This window comes from Manacus vitellinus, unplaced genomic scaffold (genome assembly GCF_001715985.3).
Source record: "Manacus vitellinus isolate BGI_N305 unplaced genomic scaffold, ASM171598v3 scaffold_0_pilon, whole genome shotgun sequence".
NCBI classification, from domain to species: Eukaryota; Metazoa; Chordata; class Aves; order Passeriformes; family Pipridae; genus Manacus; species Manacus vitellinus.
Genome location: NW_021938789.1, coordinates 40,090,518 through 40,108,154, shown reverse-complemented (window position 1 = coordinate 40,108,154; position 17,637 = coordinate 40,090,518). Strand labels below are relative to the sequence as shown.

General features: G+C 43.1%; 1 protein-coding gene across 8 annotated transcripts in view; it reads left to right on the top strand.

Moving 5' to 3' along the window:
• The window catches only part of EPHA5 (EPH receptor A5), a 182,547-nt gene that overhangs the window by 93,858 nt on the left and 71,052 nt on the right, over window positions 1-17,637 (top strand). For 6 of the 8 annotated variants that reach the window (XM_018071978.2, XM_018071998.2, XM_018071973.2 and 3 more), the window contains 2 exons: window positions 590-745; window positions 6,235-6,570. The exons of 1 other annotated variant lie outside the window; for it this stretch is intronic. In XM_018071978.2, coding sequence (XP_017927467.2) covers window positions 590-745; window positions 6,235-6,570 — 492 coding nt within the window. The remainder of the gene's footprint in view (window positions 1-589; window positions 746-6,234; window positions 6,571-17,637) is intronic. One more of the 8 variants, XM_018072004.1, reaches the window with a different exon arrangement.

Below are 17,637 nucleotides of genomic sequence, written 5' to 3'. Positions count from 1 at the left end.
TATTGGAGCTGGAAGGAATATCTTGTACAGTGAGCATGCCTGGTTCAGGCTATAGCCAGAATAGTCTGTCTTATGTGGAGCACTTCAAAATTCATTACAGGTTTGTGGGAGAAAAGACCCTAGGGAAGTAGCCTTATCACAATGTCTTAAATCTGTCAATCTTGAGATCCCCTCCACCACCATGTTGCTATTTGTTTGCTGAGACATTGATTTCTGGGTGTAGAACATCTTAAATGAAAACCACAAGATGTATTTTACCTGTTTTTCTAAGACTAAATGAAAAAAAAATCACAGTAATGTTTTCTAAAGCAGATCCCAGAAGATGTTACCTCTAATGCATTCAACAAGGAAAATAAATACCCAGCAATGGCAGATGCTAAGGGAAAAAAATAATCAACAAATTCTAATTCTCTTTTCATGCAGATATTTAAGTATGTGCTATCTGTTAGTGTTTTTAAAATATGCAAACCAAATAGCTTGCGAGTGTTTGTCTGTTTTATAGCTGAGGATATGGGGGTTTTTTAAGACGAAATGTGAAGACACTAATTTTATGATGGGAGAGCTTAGCCTGTGGTTCTTCTTTTCACAGTATGCAGACCTGGGTTCTTCAAAGCTTCACCCCACAGTCCATCCTGCAGCAAATGTCCCCCCCACAGCTACACGCTTGATGAAGCATCCACATCTTGCCTGTGTGAAGAACACTATTTTAGGAAGGAATCAGACCCACCTACAATGGCCTGTACAAGTAAGCATGTGCTTATAGGGTTGTTTTTAATCCTTTCCAGCTGTTCCTGTACTGTGATTAGACATTATGATACTAATTAATGTGCTTTTTCAGGCTCTGGACTGGAGTTTGAACTAGTCTTGACACACTTGTAATGTCAATGGCTTTGTCGATTGTAATCCCAGTTACACGAGAGGAGACTTTTCAAAGTTTTTTGCTTCAAAAGCTGGCATCAAACCCAGAAAGCATTTTTATAATGAACCATGCTCCATCTCTTGCCACTGGACCCTGGGCAGACTCAGCCAGCAGCACAGCATTCAGACATGAGTACCAGTGTGGAGCACTCATGCGGGAGGAATGATGGGCAGTGCTTGTCAGCAGTAGGCAGGGGTAGAATCTACATGGTCCTGCTTAGTATCATCTCAGCTCATTTTCGGTAAACAAGCAGGGAGAGAGATCTATCTTTCCAATCTGCCTGGAGATGCTCACTCTTCAGGGTAGTTTAAAACTCTGCGATGGAAACTGCTTCTCCAATCTGCAATGAAAATGTAGAACTTATGCTCTTTACATAGGGGGAGGGCAGTCTAACAAGCACATTGGAGTACTGGGAGTCCAAGTTGGGATCAGTGTAATCAGAATCATTAATTTTGCCCTTCCCCTGTTATCTGTGAGCTATCCTGTCAGCTGTACCTTGAAAGTCTCTTGTTCAGTTTATGTTTCAGATAGTTAGGGCCATAATTTACATGCCCCCAGCCAGTCCTGCTGGTGAGTGCAGCACAGACCTGAGCTGGGTCTGTCATGCTCCGAATGTAATTTTCATGATGCAGAAGGGATTAAAAGGGACTAAAGAGGACTGAACTACTGGTGCTATTACAGTAGCTAACTACTGCAGTTAGAGCTTCCAAGAAACTTAAACAATGGCAGAAAAAGTAGGTTTATGAGTCCATGCATGCTCAGAGCTGCCGGGCAATGGTGCAGAGGTGACTTCAGTGCTGTTTTTCTTGCATCCTGTCGGCATGGTAGAGGCTTTTTGTGCCTTTCCCAGTGAATACAGGTGTCCTTCCTAGCTTCCCAAGTTTGCATTTCAAAAGGAGGAAAAAAGAGTCCGTTCCTGTAGGAAAGATACTCTTGCAAAGGAAATTGCCCTCGGCAGCTCTCTGCTTGCCTGAAGGAGGCACTTGGAGCAGAATTGGGCCCCTTGAACTCTGCCTTTGATTTTCACCAGGCAAAGGAGCATGAAGCACATGGGTATTGGAAGGTGTGCTGCAGGGAAAGAGAAGACAGCCGTAGGCAGCATTGCAGTCACTGGTGCTGTCAGATCGAAGTGGTCTGGGGGATGAGTCATGCAAGCACTTCTCGATTTATTAAATAGGTATGCCAGTGTTTTTTGCAGCCATAGCTAGGGTGGGTTACAGCATGAAAAACTTTGATACCAGGGCTTCTTGATGTTCGTTTTACCCCTTGGCCTGACTTAAAAATCATAAATAATTGAGAGATAATGTGGTCCAGCATGGTATTGGGAAACACACTGAGCTCTGGAAACACTCATAAAATCGGCTTTTCTGTGCAGACAGAGCCAAAGCCAGGAACTGATGGAGAGTTATACCAGACTCTGGTATCCACTGTGCCTCCTGCCCACCATTAGTGGTGTTGCTCTCTGCCCCTTCTCAGGATGTAAGGGTATGCATCCAGTCTGTCCTGACGGTGAATTAGCACAGGGAAGGAGATACCATCCCTAAAGAAGATGTTTATGCATGCCTATGGCCTGAGCATAGGGCAGGATGTTCAGAGAGGTAAAAGCAAGGGTCAAGCACGTCTCCCCCCTAGGTTTCTGATGCAGTTTGAACCCTGTATGTAAAGTCTGTAATTTCCGATTCTGCAAATACTATGGGATTTTGGTTTTATGGCTTTTTTGTGGGTTTTATGCTTATTTACTGGTGGTGGTTGGCTAAGTTTGTTGGGTTTTAACATTTGGGTGTTTTGTTTCAGGGTGGGTTTTATTTTTGTTTTGAAAGCTTACTATAAACTAGTTTAAAGTGCAGGCATGGTGCCTGAAGCTGTGTTAGGATATGGTTTGGCAGGGTACTGAGTGCTTCTGGGGCAGATGAGAGGTTTAATGCTAATCAAGGCACTGCTCAGCTTCTGTTGCCCACTGCAAACCCCGGTGCAGCAGTTGAGGATGTTGCAGCATCTCTGCTGGCATTCATACTTACAACCCCAAAAGCAGGGTGGATTATCTGTGCCTTCTCCATGTGCTTCAGTCACCCTCACTTTCCCCATGCATCTTTTCTTAGGATTTTGTCCTAATCCTGCTGTATTTGTGCTGAAGGTGATGAGGAGGGCATGTGCTACACCAGCTCAGTGGTAGGGGTAGAAAATTTTGGTAGGGACAGTAACGCGTAGGTAGCAACACTAATGTTTTAAACCAGTCCAGTGAGATCTGGAAGGCAACATCTCATCATAAACTAAAATACAGGCAAGACAGACTTGAGTCATGAGTGGTAGGAAAATATTGCAAGGGGTTTTTTAATGTTTTTATTATTTATTGCCACTGTCAACTGCTCAGTTAAGTACAGGACAAGGGAGAAATACGTTTTTGTTTCATTTTTCCAGTTCCTTAAGTGTAGTTTGTAAGTAATGATTGGTAATTTTGAAATTAATAGTAATGTGATGCAGTCTGAAATAATTATTGCCCCCAGAAAAAAAAATTACTCTGAAGGATATTTTAAAATTCTCTTAATATTATTATGTATCTTCCAGGAAGTAATTGTGCTTTATTTCTTCTTAAATTAAGTAATCCTAGTTTCCTATTCCTTGCACAACATCTCTTTAAAACCAAAACGTAGTTACACCCTTTCTTTTCCCATCACACCTCTGACAAGTAACCCTATTGCTGTTCAGAGCACGTTGGGGAAATATTTGTAGTATTATGACACATGGGACAAAGATTTTATAGTATTTGGTGTAAAATTGTGCTTGCAAAAAGTTTAGAGTTAACTTTGCGTGTGTACATATATATTTATATCTTGAGGGTAATTTCTCTTGTAGGTTATTTTTTTTGAAAATATTTGCCTCAGTAAATAACAGGTTTGCTGTCCATCAAGAAAAAATACCAATATCTTTGCTTTCAGAAATTTACCTCGTGTCACTAAATTGTGGTGCAGAAGGGGTGAATTTTACATGCTTAGGGTACAAAGTAGCAAACTCAAAAATTATTTATGTATTTTAAAAAATCAGAGGACTAATATCTTTGTCCTTGACAAAAGGAGTTTGGAAATTAAAGGAGACCACCTTAGCAGACCTAGGGCCACCTCTTCTTAAGGTAAAACACCTTTTTGTTCTCCCAGATGGGGTTTAACCAAGTCCTATCCAAGTACAGTTCCAGGATTCTTCAAGTAGGTCTTGTTAGGTATCTGTAGACTACTAAAGACCTTTCTCTGATGCCCTGTGAGAACGCTAATTTTGTAGGTTATGAAGTCCCACTGGCTTTAAACCATTTCCACTGAAGCTGATGTTTGTTAAGCCTTCAAGAAGAGCAGCTGACTTTTCTGTACAAAGCAAGTAAAAACCGCTGGTGACTTTACAAAAGTAATAATTTATCCCCCGTTAAAGACACATTGTCCAGTAAATGTTTCTTGTGCCTGAGTTCTTTATTTTTTCCTAGAGTACTGGCATCAGCAAAAGGGCATTCATCCTGTGAAAGAAAAAAATAGGGCAATTTAACCAGTAAAACATATAAAAAACCCTTGAGTGCAATATATATAACTCCACACAGCTCCAGTGATGAATGTCATAGTTTCCATTGTATCAGTACAAGTATAACACTGCAGAAGGTAGTATTCGCTTGGGCTGTACCTTGATGTCATTAGCTAAATAGCGCTGGATCCCCAAGGCACAGCTTGTGAGTGGCTTGTTCCTTGTTCATAGTGATCTGAAGAGATCACATAAAATAAAGATGGTCTACCATTTCCTAACCTACCTTAGCTTTTCTCTTCAACTGCTTTTCCTCCAAAGAGTAAAAAAATACATCAGGATTATTTATTTCCTCTGTCAGCAAATTTCTCATTGAATCAGAACAGCTTGAGTGCAAATCATGACAGTGTTTCAGTTTATCAGTGTTACCAATTGTATAAACTTAGAAAGGGTAATAGGAAAGGGAAATAGAAGAAAATGCTTTTGGTTTATAAGGTAATTTCATTTTTGAAACGCTGCCTGTTTTAAATAACAAATCAAGTTTAATTATCACAACAAAACGATGACAGCCTAAGACAGCTTGTTAGGTTCGTATGGATCTCTAGCTAATGAAGCTACTTGTCGGACTCTTTTCAAGGAACTGCTCATGGGTTTTGACAGCTTCATTCAAACTGAAAGGAAGTGTGTTGTGTTGCCTTCCCTCAGAAAAATACCAATCTTTGCTGCGTAGCTTCTGGTGATGCTGTGACTAAAATCCATCCCAGCTTGCTTTGATAAATTTCCCCTTTCTTCCTCATTCATTAGCATTCCCTGAGTACTTAATACGTGGATTTCTTGCATGAGACTCCTGCTTGTCCTTTCACGTTGTCTTCAGGGTTTATCTGCAGCTTGCCCTTCATCTTCAACACGAGACTGTTAAAAACAAAAAGCTTGCAAGGAAGCAGTCTTGAAGGTGTCTCCAGGTGGGCTTTGCTTGTCCAGCCACAGACTTTCCCACCAGGATGAAGAAAAACAGCTGACTTTTTCCAAGTGCTCTGGTACCTCTGTAGCACCTGTTCCTCCTTGAATAGCCTTGCCAGAGCCATGCTGGCATCCTGAGTGGAGAGGCTTGGCAAAATAAGCAAGTGCAGTGTGGCTAACCAACCGTGCTGCAGCTCTGCAGGGGCCAAGAGGGCTGCTGTTGAATAGCCGGATATGGCCGTGTTTCCAGTGATCTGTGTAGATCACCATCTGCTTTAGGCTACACTGAGTGTCTCACTGAAGTGTGATTTGGATGCCCAAGCTTAGGTTTCACTGTTGCCAAATAGCTGATGAGAAGAGACAGATACACACAGAGGAAAGATTCGGCGTCTGGGTTGAGTACCTAAGTAGTGCGGAAACCCTAGTGAATATCTTATTTTAAGACCTAGGGCTAGTAATATAGGGGCAGTGGGGTGAAGAGGGGGACTCTTGCCTCTAGTGAAGCTAACAAAGCTTGGACAGAGCAAGGACTTGTTGCTCCCTTTGCAGGAAGAGCAAGGAGAGCACCAGAGGCAATGCCTCAGGGTAGAGAGCTCCTCCTGTTGGGTTTGAGCCACCCAGTGTCTTGTCCTCTGACACAGATGACTGTGTCCCAACACAGACCGCTTGAGGTGAGATGGGAGTGCTCAAAACAAATTCCCTATTTTCCCAGTTCTTCAGGTACTGCTGCAAGTGATCCCTTTGTGCTTTCTGACACATGAACAATGGAGCATCTCTTTTTAGCTTAGAGAGTAGTAGCAAGCAAGATGACTGATAATACTGTTTTTACCATGTGTTTTTCTCACTTTACAAACCAGGACCCCCCTCTGCTCCTCGGAGTGCCATCTCAAATGTTAACGAGACTAGTGTCTTTCTGGAATGGATTCCCCCTGCTGATACTGGTGGAAGGAAAGATGTGTCTTATTATATTGCATGCAAGAAGTGCAACTCACACTCGGGTCTGTGTGAGGCGTGTGGCGGTCATGTCAGGTACCTTCCCCAGCAAACCGGCCTGAAAAACACCTCTGTCATGATGGTGGATCTACTTGCTCATACAAACTATACCTTTGAAATTGAGGCAGTGAATGGAGTGTCCGACCAGAACCCCGGAACCCGGCAGTTTGTGTCTGTAAATGTAACCACAAACCAGGCAGGTAAGTGGATCTTCAACCTGGGGAAATGTCTGGGATGGGAACCCAAGCCAGTCAGACCCAGTGTGGACCTCCCTTTGGAATGGGTAGAAGTCTCCAGCATGGAGAGCTGGACTATGGCCTCTTCAAATATGGGGTGTGGGAGTTGGGGGGTGCTTATGTTTCATAGGTTATAATTACTGCAGTCTTCAGTATGTTTCCTTTCAGCAGGACACAGTTTTAGGATTTGCGACCTTTTTCTTTTACACTAAACTACTTGAAGATACCTCCACTTCTTTGCATTTTCGTATATCCATCCACTAAACCAGAAAGAAAAGAGCTGCCTTTCCTGTTGAGAAAGAGAAATTTATAAGGGTTCCTTTCGATTACAAATCCCAATGGCTAAAGCATTTTAACTTTGCAAACGGTTTCCCTAAGAAAATTGTTTGAATCACTTTAGGAAATTTGATCCCTTTTCTACAGTATGATACTAAAGTGACTGGACTCAGGCTGGTGAGGTACATTGTCCCTGCTTCTCCAACAAAGTAGGGCTAAGATGTCACTGCATACTGTGTTCTTGGTTTTGCACTGTACAGGTGGAGATCATGTAGACTGGTTTATTCCTTTGTCCAGGGCTCAGATCTGCCTGCCCTTCCTTTGCCCAGCAGTTGAAAAGAGCTGTCACTTTGGACACCGGCAGGGAGTTGCCATTGTACCTTTTCACTTGGAAGTGTGATGAGAGGCAAAAACATGATTATATCTCCTTTCAGGCACATCAACACACCAGGCACATCACACAACTTCTGTAAAGCCCCGCAGACCGACCTATCCTTCTCTTGTCCCTCACGCTTTGTGTTTTAGGGTCTCTGCCTACCTGGCTTGCTTCCTGCCATTTAGTTTAAGGCTCCCCAGTGGCATTTATCCACTGTGGGCTCCTTCCAGGAATGTGATCTGGTAACCTTTGGGAGTGTGAGAAACTGTGCTGCCAAATCACTGGAGCCACCCCCTGCCTTCTCCAGACAAGGTAAACCTTGGAAACCCAGTGGGCAATTCAGCATAACAGCTAGATGTAGATTGGCAGATCCTCACTGCAGAGCAGAAAAACGCTAGCTGGAGGAGGGCTGCATTTCATTCCTGCTACCCAGGTGTCTATGCACAGGCTTGGTAGCCAGCAGCAAGAAAGTGCAATTGCATTGCACTTCATCGGATACCTGCCCTGGCAATTAAAGTGGATTGTTGAAGTGTTTCAGAAATCATTCAGATATATCTCAAGGACAGGAAATAAAGGCATGCCAGGGATGCTGCTGATAGATGTGGCATGGAATCTGCTGAACGAATATTAGAGGATGGCAGTATGACACCGTTGAAGACACCTGTTTAATGCAGATCAGTGGGTGCCACAGTCTTAATGCTGTTTACTATTTTCCCGTTTTGAAGGCTGCTGCTAGAAATGCTGTTGTTGGAAAAAGTGTATTTTCCTGTTAGTGGGTTTGCACTGGCATTTCATTGCTGGCATTGGATTTTCCCTGTGTGGCATTAAATCCGCATAAACCTCAGCAAATGTAGCTGTACAAGAGGAGACGATACATTGCTGATCAGTTTAGACTGTGAGGAAATGGTCCTGGTTTGTGAGTTATGTCCCAAACTCTCCATAGCTGCAGCAGGATTTATCCACATAGCTGCGTATCCTGTGTATCAGGCCAAGAATAACCCCCTTGCACAGTTATCACCTCAAACCTTGTATTAGAAGGTCTGTTATAGGAAATGGCAAACCTGTGACAAATGCAGCTCATGCCAAGGACAGGTGCGTAAGTGTAGCTTCTGGTTAAGTTTCACTGTTTACCCCGGTGGAGCTGCAGTCAAGGGAGATACTAATGGATCAAGCCATAAGTGTTTAATTCACTGTGTGGTGTTGAAATTGTATCTGTATGCTCTCATGTTTGATTCAACAGGAGGTTTGATCAAACCACTGTCTAAAGAAAGCAGTGGTGACTGTATTTTGTTGTCTCTCTGTCTGGTCCCACCACTTGTTAAGGAGGAGAGCCAGGCCTGTCTGCTGGAGCTGTAGCATCAAATGTGCTTCCCAGTGATGTGCTCTTTCAACGCTCCCTGGAGTGACCATCAGTTTGTCCATGCCAGAAATAAAGCAGATGTAAACACAGACTTCGGCAAATCAGACAAACTGCCAAGCATGGAAAGTGGGAATCTGTCTTTTTAAGGTTCCTCCAAAAAATGTCCTTTGAGGCAAGTAATGAGGTGTGCAGGTATAGTGGTCCGTGCCTGGCTATGCCCAGCAATTCTGGATGTCTCTGCAAAAGACTCACCTTCAGCAGTCCTTTCTCAAGTAAGAGCGGACAGGGCACATGGGGCTTCAGGGAGTCTCAACCCACCTAGCTTTCTCCTGAAATTACCACCAAGAGGTGCAACTCTGGTGTCTCATCTTTTCCCTTGCACAGGTTTTCTGATGGTGTGATTATACTTTCATGGAAGCTGGTTAATGAAGTTGAATCAGTGACACAAAGCCAACTGCAGCAGTAGGAAAAATCCTGCTACAAGATCTGCTGGCTGCAGAAAATTGAAAAAATGCATGCCATGGGATAGTTTTGGCTGCTGGAGTCCTGCTGGCACGTATGCAGTAACCCAGCACTGCAGAGAAATGCCAGAGTCTGTTTTGTTGGTTTGGCTTTTTTCCGTCCCAAAAAGACCATGCTCATTTCAGGACTGCAAAAAAAATGTGCAGGCAGCAGGATACTGGGAACACCACCTTTTCTGGGCATAGGAACTTTTGGCAGCAGAAACTGCCTCTGGTTTGGACTCTCAGAGGGATTACTTCCTGAAAATAATATGGTTTTCTCCAAAATAATTTGTCCTCCTTCATCTCTCCACTATTTTAAATAATGAGTAAAAGATTTGGCACTGGCAATCAGACTGGCATTTTCAGACTGATGTAATTTTCCTCTGAACTTTTGAAATCAGATTTGGAAATACAGCAAGGAAACAGTAGAATTTTATGCACAAGAAGAGGCTGATAGCTACTATCAGTCAGTGACCTCAGTACTTGTGGACCTGACAGTACTTGGGATGGGACTGATCCATGCAGGACACAGTGGCCGTAGGCTCCAGATACAGGACTAGTCACCCTCTTGCAATCCCCAAACCTCTGTTGTTTCTGTGGGATTTTGGAGGTGTTTTTCTGCTAGAAAACACATGTCTAGAAAGGGGAAGCAATGCCACAAGCCAGGAGAGACAGAAATTTCTCTGCCCTGCATTGTGACTACCCTAGAGCTGCAGCAGGCAGAGGACCTTATTCCCTTTGTAGGCATGAGTTGACCCAACCATGGTTCTTCCCTATGGGATTGCTGCAAAGTATGTGTCCAAGGGACTTCTCAGCACAGATGGCAAGGAGCCATCTGTAATGCAGTCTCACAGCATGTTAGAAAGTGTGCCTCGTGCACGTGGGCTGGAGCACAGTGAATAATTCATAAGTGGCAATGATAGCATTGAGTTAGCCATCCTTTTCTTGTTCATGGTTTTGCTTAAGTTTTCATATTTTTGAAACTTCCACCTATTTAAACGGTTTCCAGAGAGCAGTCTGTGTGTACAGCTAATATTGAAGTTTGCTTTTCAAGTGACAACTGCATGACTTTTTTTTTCTCAGTGATTTCACCAAGCTGGATGATTAAGGTATGCTGTCGCTCTAGACAGAGATGTGCATCTCCCTTGAGGTCTTTTATCTGCCCTGTATGCAGAAAGTACCTACCATGATGTCTTGGTCAGAGACGTGTGTCTTGTAATGGGTCCATGGGGAGCAAGAAGTTGGGATTCATGGTTGCCTGCATGCCGGTTGTATCACTGCAGGAACACACTAGAAAGATGCAATGTTTAAAACCTTTCTAGACTTAAAACCTGCTAAGAGTATTCACTTTAAGCCAGCCTAAACAGCTGAGCAATTTTCTTTGCTTTTGATGTCAGCAACTTCCATGCTGGGTATGGCTTCAGGCACGGAACTAGCCTGGAGGTGGGGGGTGTGAGAGTGGGGCAGTTTTCCTGCTGGCATCCCAAATGCCACAGACTCCTTTACACTTAAAGACCTTCTCTGTGTGTGTTTTCAGATAAACCCCCTGCCTGTTTGCTGTTTGAAAAGTCAGAAGCCAGTGTTCAATCCCCTTCTGTGACCTATATGATATTTTTGAGCCTTCTGGACAAGGAGGAGAAAAAAGATACAGATGTGCTTGCTAGCAGAGGAGGAGTTAATGTGTCTAAAGCCTCAAGGAGTCTGCATGCCTGAGGCCAAAACAGAGATACAAGTTGCATCCTGTGGTACAGCAATGCTATTTAAGCAAAGGTGTTGGAGAACAGGACCTGACAACCCATACTGCTGCCTGGGAAGCATGGCTGGGTTCTTGCTTGACCAAAAGTACCACTAGATACTTGGAGCAATTGGAAGGCTCTTGGAGCAGGGAAGTATGCTAAGCACCATGATCCTTACTCTGATTATGCAGTCAGGGATGCTGCAGTGGAGGGGAGGAAGGGAGAAGGTTTTTTCCTTAGCAGTCAGGATGTGTGCAGTCTTTGGAAAGCAACCAAGGGCAATTCAGAAAGGGAAACCTGCAACATAGAGCTTGTTGCAATCTTACGTCAGCATCTGCATGCTCTTGAAACCAATAGACTGCAGTCCTGCATTGTCTGGGAAGAAAACATCAGAAAATGAGTCAAGCGATGGCTGTGCTGAAAATCACGTTTTGAGAGATTGCTTTTGGAAATGGATCGGTTCAAGTCCTGTAACAGTCATGGTCTGATTCTTCCAACTTTAAAGTCTCACAGTCTTGTATGGTTTGGCTTGGGGAAGGGAACAGCTTACTTATATTCTTTAGGAATAACAAAAAATTTCCCAGAGGATGCTCCAGTAGATGTAGCATGTTGCACCATATTGCATCATCTCACACAAGAAGCAAGACTGGTTTTGCAGCATTACTGTTCAGCCAGACTGACTTAGGGCTTGCAAAAGCTCAAGCAGGTGCTTACTTTTGGAAAACTCCCTTTCCACTACCAGTGTGGTGAGCGGGACTTGCCTTTAAACATCCATCGTAACAGTACTCGATCCACTGAGCTGCGTCATCTTCCCAGCAATGGTCAATAGTGGATACCATAGAAAGGTATGAGCACAAGGCAGACATGTACCAATGCTTCCCTAGAGCACTCTCCAACCTCTGGGGACCACCTCTTTGTGCTTTTTTAGCCCTTAATGGATTTTTCTCGCATGACTTTGTCTAATCATTTTATGAACTCCGAGAAAATTTTAACGGCTGCAGGCAATCCTTTATGAATTTGGTATGTCTGGTAGTTTAAACTGTGCTTTAGATTCATGTTGGCCAGAGAGGAGCTATTAGTGGCATAAATAGAGGGTTTAAGGTTTGCAATTGCCCACCTGTTCGGAAAGCACTGCCATTTAGAGATGCCATATTAGCTTCCAGTGTGTTAACACAGGTATTGCAGCATTTAACCTACAAAGATGTATTTTTAAAAGCAAAAGTAGTCTTCCATAGCAGGATAGGTGAATACAGGGGTATTTTAATATGCAGAGGTAAAACAGTACTGCCTCAAAGACCATGGTCTCTATTTAAAGCTGAGTGCACCCTGTGCCACCCCTTGCAGCAGGATCTTTCTGCTGGCTGTGAACACCCTTCATGTCTAGGGAGATGTGAAAATGAGTATTGAACTGTTAGTGAGGGTTCAGGCAGCAGGAGAGGATAACTTCATTTGTGAAGTTCCGTGCACATGCTGGTAATCAGCTTCAAATATTTTGGTATATTTTTGAAACGTGGTCACATGCAATCAGAGCGTGCAATCACAGGTTGTTAAAAAGCAAACACACTGGCAGAAGAAAGTAGAAGCTGAAAGCCAGTGTTATACAAAAGGTTTATTGTTTGATTTGACATTTCCTTTTTTGTGATGGCTGCATTTATTCTGAATGCAAAATCTTCATCCAGCATCCTATTCCAGAATCATGAGTTCACCCCAGCCCAGATGGCTGGATGTCTGCTACCAAATGAATTATGGATCAGATGAATATTTTACAGTTTTATTTATAACTCCCCAATCAGTAATTGCTACTTTTTCTAGTTTGTTATAAGTTTTTTTGTTATACTTTGCATATTAGAAATACATGCTTGAATATTGAAAGAAGTCTTTGGAATATGAAAAAAAAAATTCCCCAAATTACAATATGACTTTTACTTAGAGGTCATTTTTATTCTTGAAGTATGTGAGACAATCCCGTTGTTGATATATGAGGACATTAAAAGATGAAATAAAAACCATTTCCTGCATCTACAGGCAGACCTTTCAATTTTGACATGAAATTAAAACATCTTATTTATAGATGAAAATAAAAATAGTAAGAAGCAGTTGTCCCTATCCACCCTCCTCCTGAAAAAGGGAAAAAGACAGATGCTGAAGATCTCGTTATGAGATTCAACTGATGACATCCATTGCATTGTGTGCAGTATGGTGCAGGTTTTACCATCTCCTGGTGGCAGTGAGACAAATATCTTAATGGAAAAGCGATTAGTCTCGTTCAAAGCGTGGTACTTGGGAGGCAGTTGCATGAGATACAAAAAAGTAAATGCCAGGTTACCCCTGGCAAAAATTAATCCATGGACTGCACCTGGATGGTGCCATACAGCTGGGTGTGGGGGAGCAAGAGATGCCCAAAATAGTCTGTTTGAGGTGCTGCATCCAACAGGATTGACACTGGTTGCTCTCTAATACTGCAGAGCCACTGGAATCACCACCAACAACGTAGCCTCAGGCTTGAGGTAGAGTTGCAAGTATTGAGTAGTCTGAGTCTCAATGTTTAGAGGTGTATGAGTAGCAAATATTAATATATTCCAACAAGCATAGAGCAGGCCATGCTGCAATCAGGTGTAGTAAGAGCTTCACGAGGTCAGAGCTGTAAGAAACTTGGGCAGAGTGCTACTCATGTTACATTACAAGAGTGATAGTGCTGGTTTAAAATTTTATTTCCCATTTTGCTGCCATATTTTTAAATGATTGCCAAGTAATCTTATATTAATCTAATTCTAATCACCTTAAAACACAGTCTTCAGGGCCGAGGAGTTCTCTTTGTATCGTGCTGAGCACAGTACTTGGCAGAGAAAAAAAGTAAAGCATCTGAAATGGTTTCACTGCCCAGATGACATCAATTTATAGATTTTTTTTTCCTCATGAATGTTGCTTTTAAATTTCACTGCTAATAAAATCCTATTTTGCTCTTTAGTCTCAGTATGCAAACTGATAATTCCTATATCTGATATGTTATTTCTCTGATTTTAGCATTAAAAGTAGTTTTACATTTGTAACAATCTGCATAGACGAAACTTCTGAAAGTACTCTTAAGACACTAGGACTCCAAAATTGCCAAAAGAGAATGTAAAAATACTTTCAGTGCTGTTAGAGAAATAGCAGTGGACTTGTAGGCATTTAATAAACATCCCACTTGTTCTCTGACTGTGGTTTCTTTACCACATCAAGTAAGCTCTTTATAGTGATCTCCTTCAAAAGTTAAATATAACAGTGGAGGAACCAGAATAGTTTGAACATTTGTGTTTCAGTAATTGTGCATTGAGCGAGCTGTGCTATAGAAACGAGGCTCAGAGTATGGCAACTTCACAGGGTGTTTCTCCTTTCCCATGCAGCTGCCATGCTGATAATATGATTTGAATGAGCGTGAAGGTGTAAGTACATGCATGGCAGTGTGTACACATTTATGTGTATATGAACATGAAGGACACATGCCAGACAGAAGACAGAGGTTACCCACCCTTGTTTTATGTGAGTATCTGTGCCAGCTTGGTAAAGCTCAGATAGTTCAAGTGCCTTTCACTCTTTCTGTCCTCATGCCAAATTGCTTGCTAAATGAGCCCACATTTGAAGGGGGGGCTCTCTGTACTGCAAGGCCACCTGGCAATTCTCTGGCCCTATTTTCCTTCTGTCTGTTTTCTTTTGCCTTGAGCCTGACCCCTCCTTAATATGCAGTTTGTAATTTATCTGTTTATTTATTCATTTTATTCATTTGGCCAGATTTTTTTCCCCTTCGTTGCTGTTGCACCTGGTGCCTGCATCCACAAAACAGGCTGGCTTCTGCATCCCAGGGAAGATTTTGGTGTATCAATACTGAGCTCCAACTCGCAGTGTGCATGAATTACAGGTTCCCAGTTAGAATTTTACAGTATCAGGCTGAAATGCTTTTCTCCCCTGGATTGCTTCTCATTGGAGAGGTATGTTTCAGTGAGGCTTGGAAGGTTTTTTCACATCTTCTACTGTGGTTGCTATTACAATACACTTCAACAGCAAACCTCTTGCTCATTCCATGAAAGATGTCCAAAATGCTAATTCCAGCACTTATATTTCTTGCAAAGGGTTAATGTAATAGGAGTGGTAGGGGTGGCTAATGCTTTATCCCAGCTTACTGCCCCTTCTTTTTCCTGAGGGTGAGCCACAGGGACACACAACAGGGAGGGGAGAGCTCTACCTGAAGAGCCAAGAGCAGCCCCAAGGTGACAGACAACCCAGCAATAAACTGTATTTCTCTCACAGCAGCTGGGCCAAAGTTCAGCTACATGCAAATACTACAAAAAGCTCAAGAGTTGGAAGGTTTTAATTAAAACACACTTCAGATGTGCTCATTTGCTGGCATGATGGAATGCTTTCTGCATCGCTTGGTCCTGGAGGAACAGTCCTGATCAAAGCAAGTAACTAATGGGATTTCCAGCTAGATCAGGACAATAGAAATCACCAGAAGGAAAGCGTTATTATTTATTTATTTTCCTGTTTCTTCGGGCTTGATAATTTTTAAGAATATGGGCTCTGACCAAAAGGCCCTGTACGAATCAGTGCAGAACACCCACTGGCTATGGTGGCGCTGGGTGAGGGGTTTTCTGCTGCAATGCAGCAAGCTGAGGCAATTCATTGCTCTTTGCTGAGAGGTGCTGAGCACTCTGGATTGATCCTGTAAGTGCTTTGGCACGGGCAAGCCTTGGAAAGAGCACCGCTCCGTGGAAATGGATGGAAAAATTTGCAAATTCTCTTACGCATTTGGCAAAATCTGCCCTTGGGTTTTGACCCAGGGGTACTGGGTGCGGCGAGTGTTAGAAGGGGCCTTTTGCTCCTGGCCCCTTAGCTCTGCAGGGCCTTTAAGAGGGAGAGACAACGATGCCTTAAAAGTAGATTTGGAGAATTGGGTGGAAAATGCCAGTGGAGGGCACTAGCACTACTTACTGCCTTCCCAGGAATAATACACAGTGCAATTGCCCACCGTGCTTCTGCATCCTGCTGTGTAAAACTTGTACATCTTTGTTCTGTAACCCTAAATGAGATGAAAGGAAGCAAAGCTGAATCAGGTAAAAGCAAAAAACTGGGTTTGTCCTCCCTCCTTCGGTTTGCAAGGGTTTATGGGACCCTGTGTGCTATTTCTTCACAACTCCTTTCCAGCTTTCTGCAATCTGCCTGAATCCAAGGAAAGTGCTGCTCAACCAAGTAGATTATTAAATGTTCTATTTCCTGAGTTGTCTTTCACACAGTTCAGCATTAGTGTACCTTATTATGGGGGACTGATCTGCACCACACCATTATCCTGTCATCTGCAGAGCTCTGCCTTCCCTACAGTGGGTTCCTGCCTTGGATCATTAAACCACGCAGCCCTGTGGTTCTGCCTTGTTCTCTGGGGTGTGGCACCAAAAGCATGAAATTGCTTGCTGACCTTGCTGAAGACTTACAGCATGAGCCTTTAAACACCTGACCATGCAAGGACAGTTTCCACAGAAAGGTGCTCTCACCCAGTTCAGTAAACTGGAAGACTATAACTGCTGAAATTACTGGGATATTTAATTTATTGTACATCACTTCGTACCAAGTGCTTCTTGGCCCCTGCAAGGAGATGGAAAGGAGCTGGAGGATGACTGGGCAAGGATGCACATGAGGGCACAGACCCATCTCCACCTTGTGCAAAATTGCAGACAGCAACTAGCAAAGCTGAGTGTGCATGAAGGACTAAATGACCAGTGCACTCCACAGAGGTGATGCACCCTCTGCCGTATGTTGGCTGAAGCTTCAAGGGGGACTTCTGCCAGAGTCACATAGCCCTGAGGGCTTTGAGTGCTGTTTGCAACTCTTGCAGAACATCTCTATAAAACAAACCAAATCCCTGTAAAGTAGTCAGGCAGTTGATAATATAGCTTGTGCTCTAATAGCAATTGTGCATCTGTTGTGGCCTCACACTCTTCTTGTTATCTTCTGATTATGGTCAATGAATGAGAACTGCTATTTTAAATTCAGTTTGCACAGTGTCCAGTTCTTCATTTAGAAGAAAATATGGACAGTAAATACATGCTCATTATGCAAATGAATGCAGTAAATAAATGCAAGTTGGCTCAGCTTTCTTGTATCCAGACCTGATGGATGCAGCATAATTGGAAGGGGTGCCTCATGTCAGTAAATTGCTATTTCATTTCCTAAAACTTATGCACTGCCTTCATCAGGGAGATTTTTCAGTGATCTGGTTCGTTGATGGGGAAATGGAGGCATGGAGGTGCGGTGTGACAGGCTAGAGGGCACACACCAGGGCTGGGGCTCTTGCTGCTCCTCTGTCCCTGCTAAGCCCTTCCCATAGGGCTAGAGCCCTAAGATGCACTGGAGGTGTTTCCTAACCTGTTTGCCAAACTAACTTAAGAGCAGATAAGAGACTTGTAAGAGTCCACTGAACTCTTGGGGTTGGGGCTGTTTTTTCTGAACTGGTTTCAGTATTACTGTGGTTTCAGTTTCATTGCAGCATGAAAGATAAAAATGTCAGTCATCAGTGTATTCATCTGAAGCATTTAGTGAGCTAAAGTGTGCTGAATAGCTTGGTGAAAAGTGTGACATGGGGGTCTGTTTGCTCCCAAATCTCAACTACAATAGTGAAAGTTTCCTCCTTTCGTCTTTTGCACTGTCTGTCAGGCAAGACAGTCTTTGATCCAAGTCCAGCTGAGTGCAAGGTGTTACCTGCAATACATCTGGTTGGTGAACTGTGCTTTGTCTGCTAAAAAGGAAGTT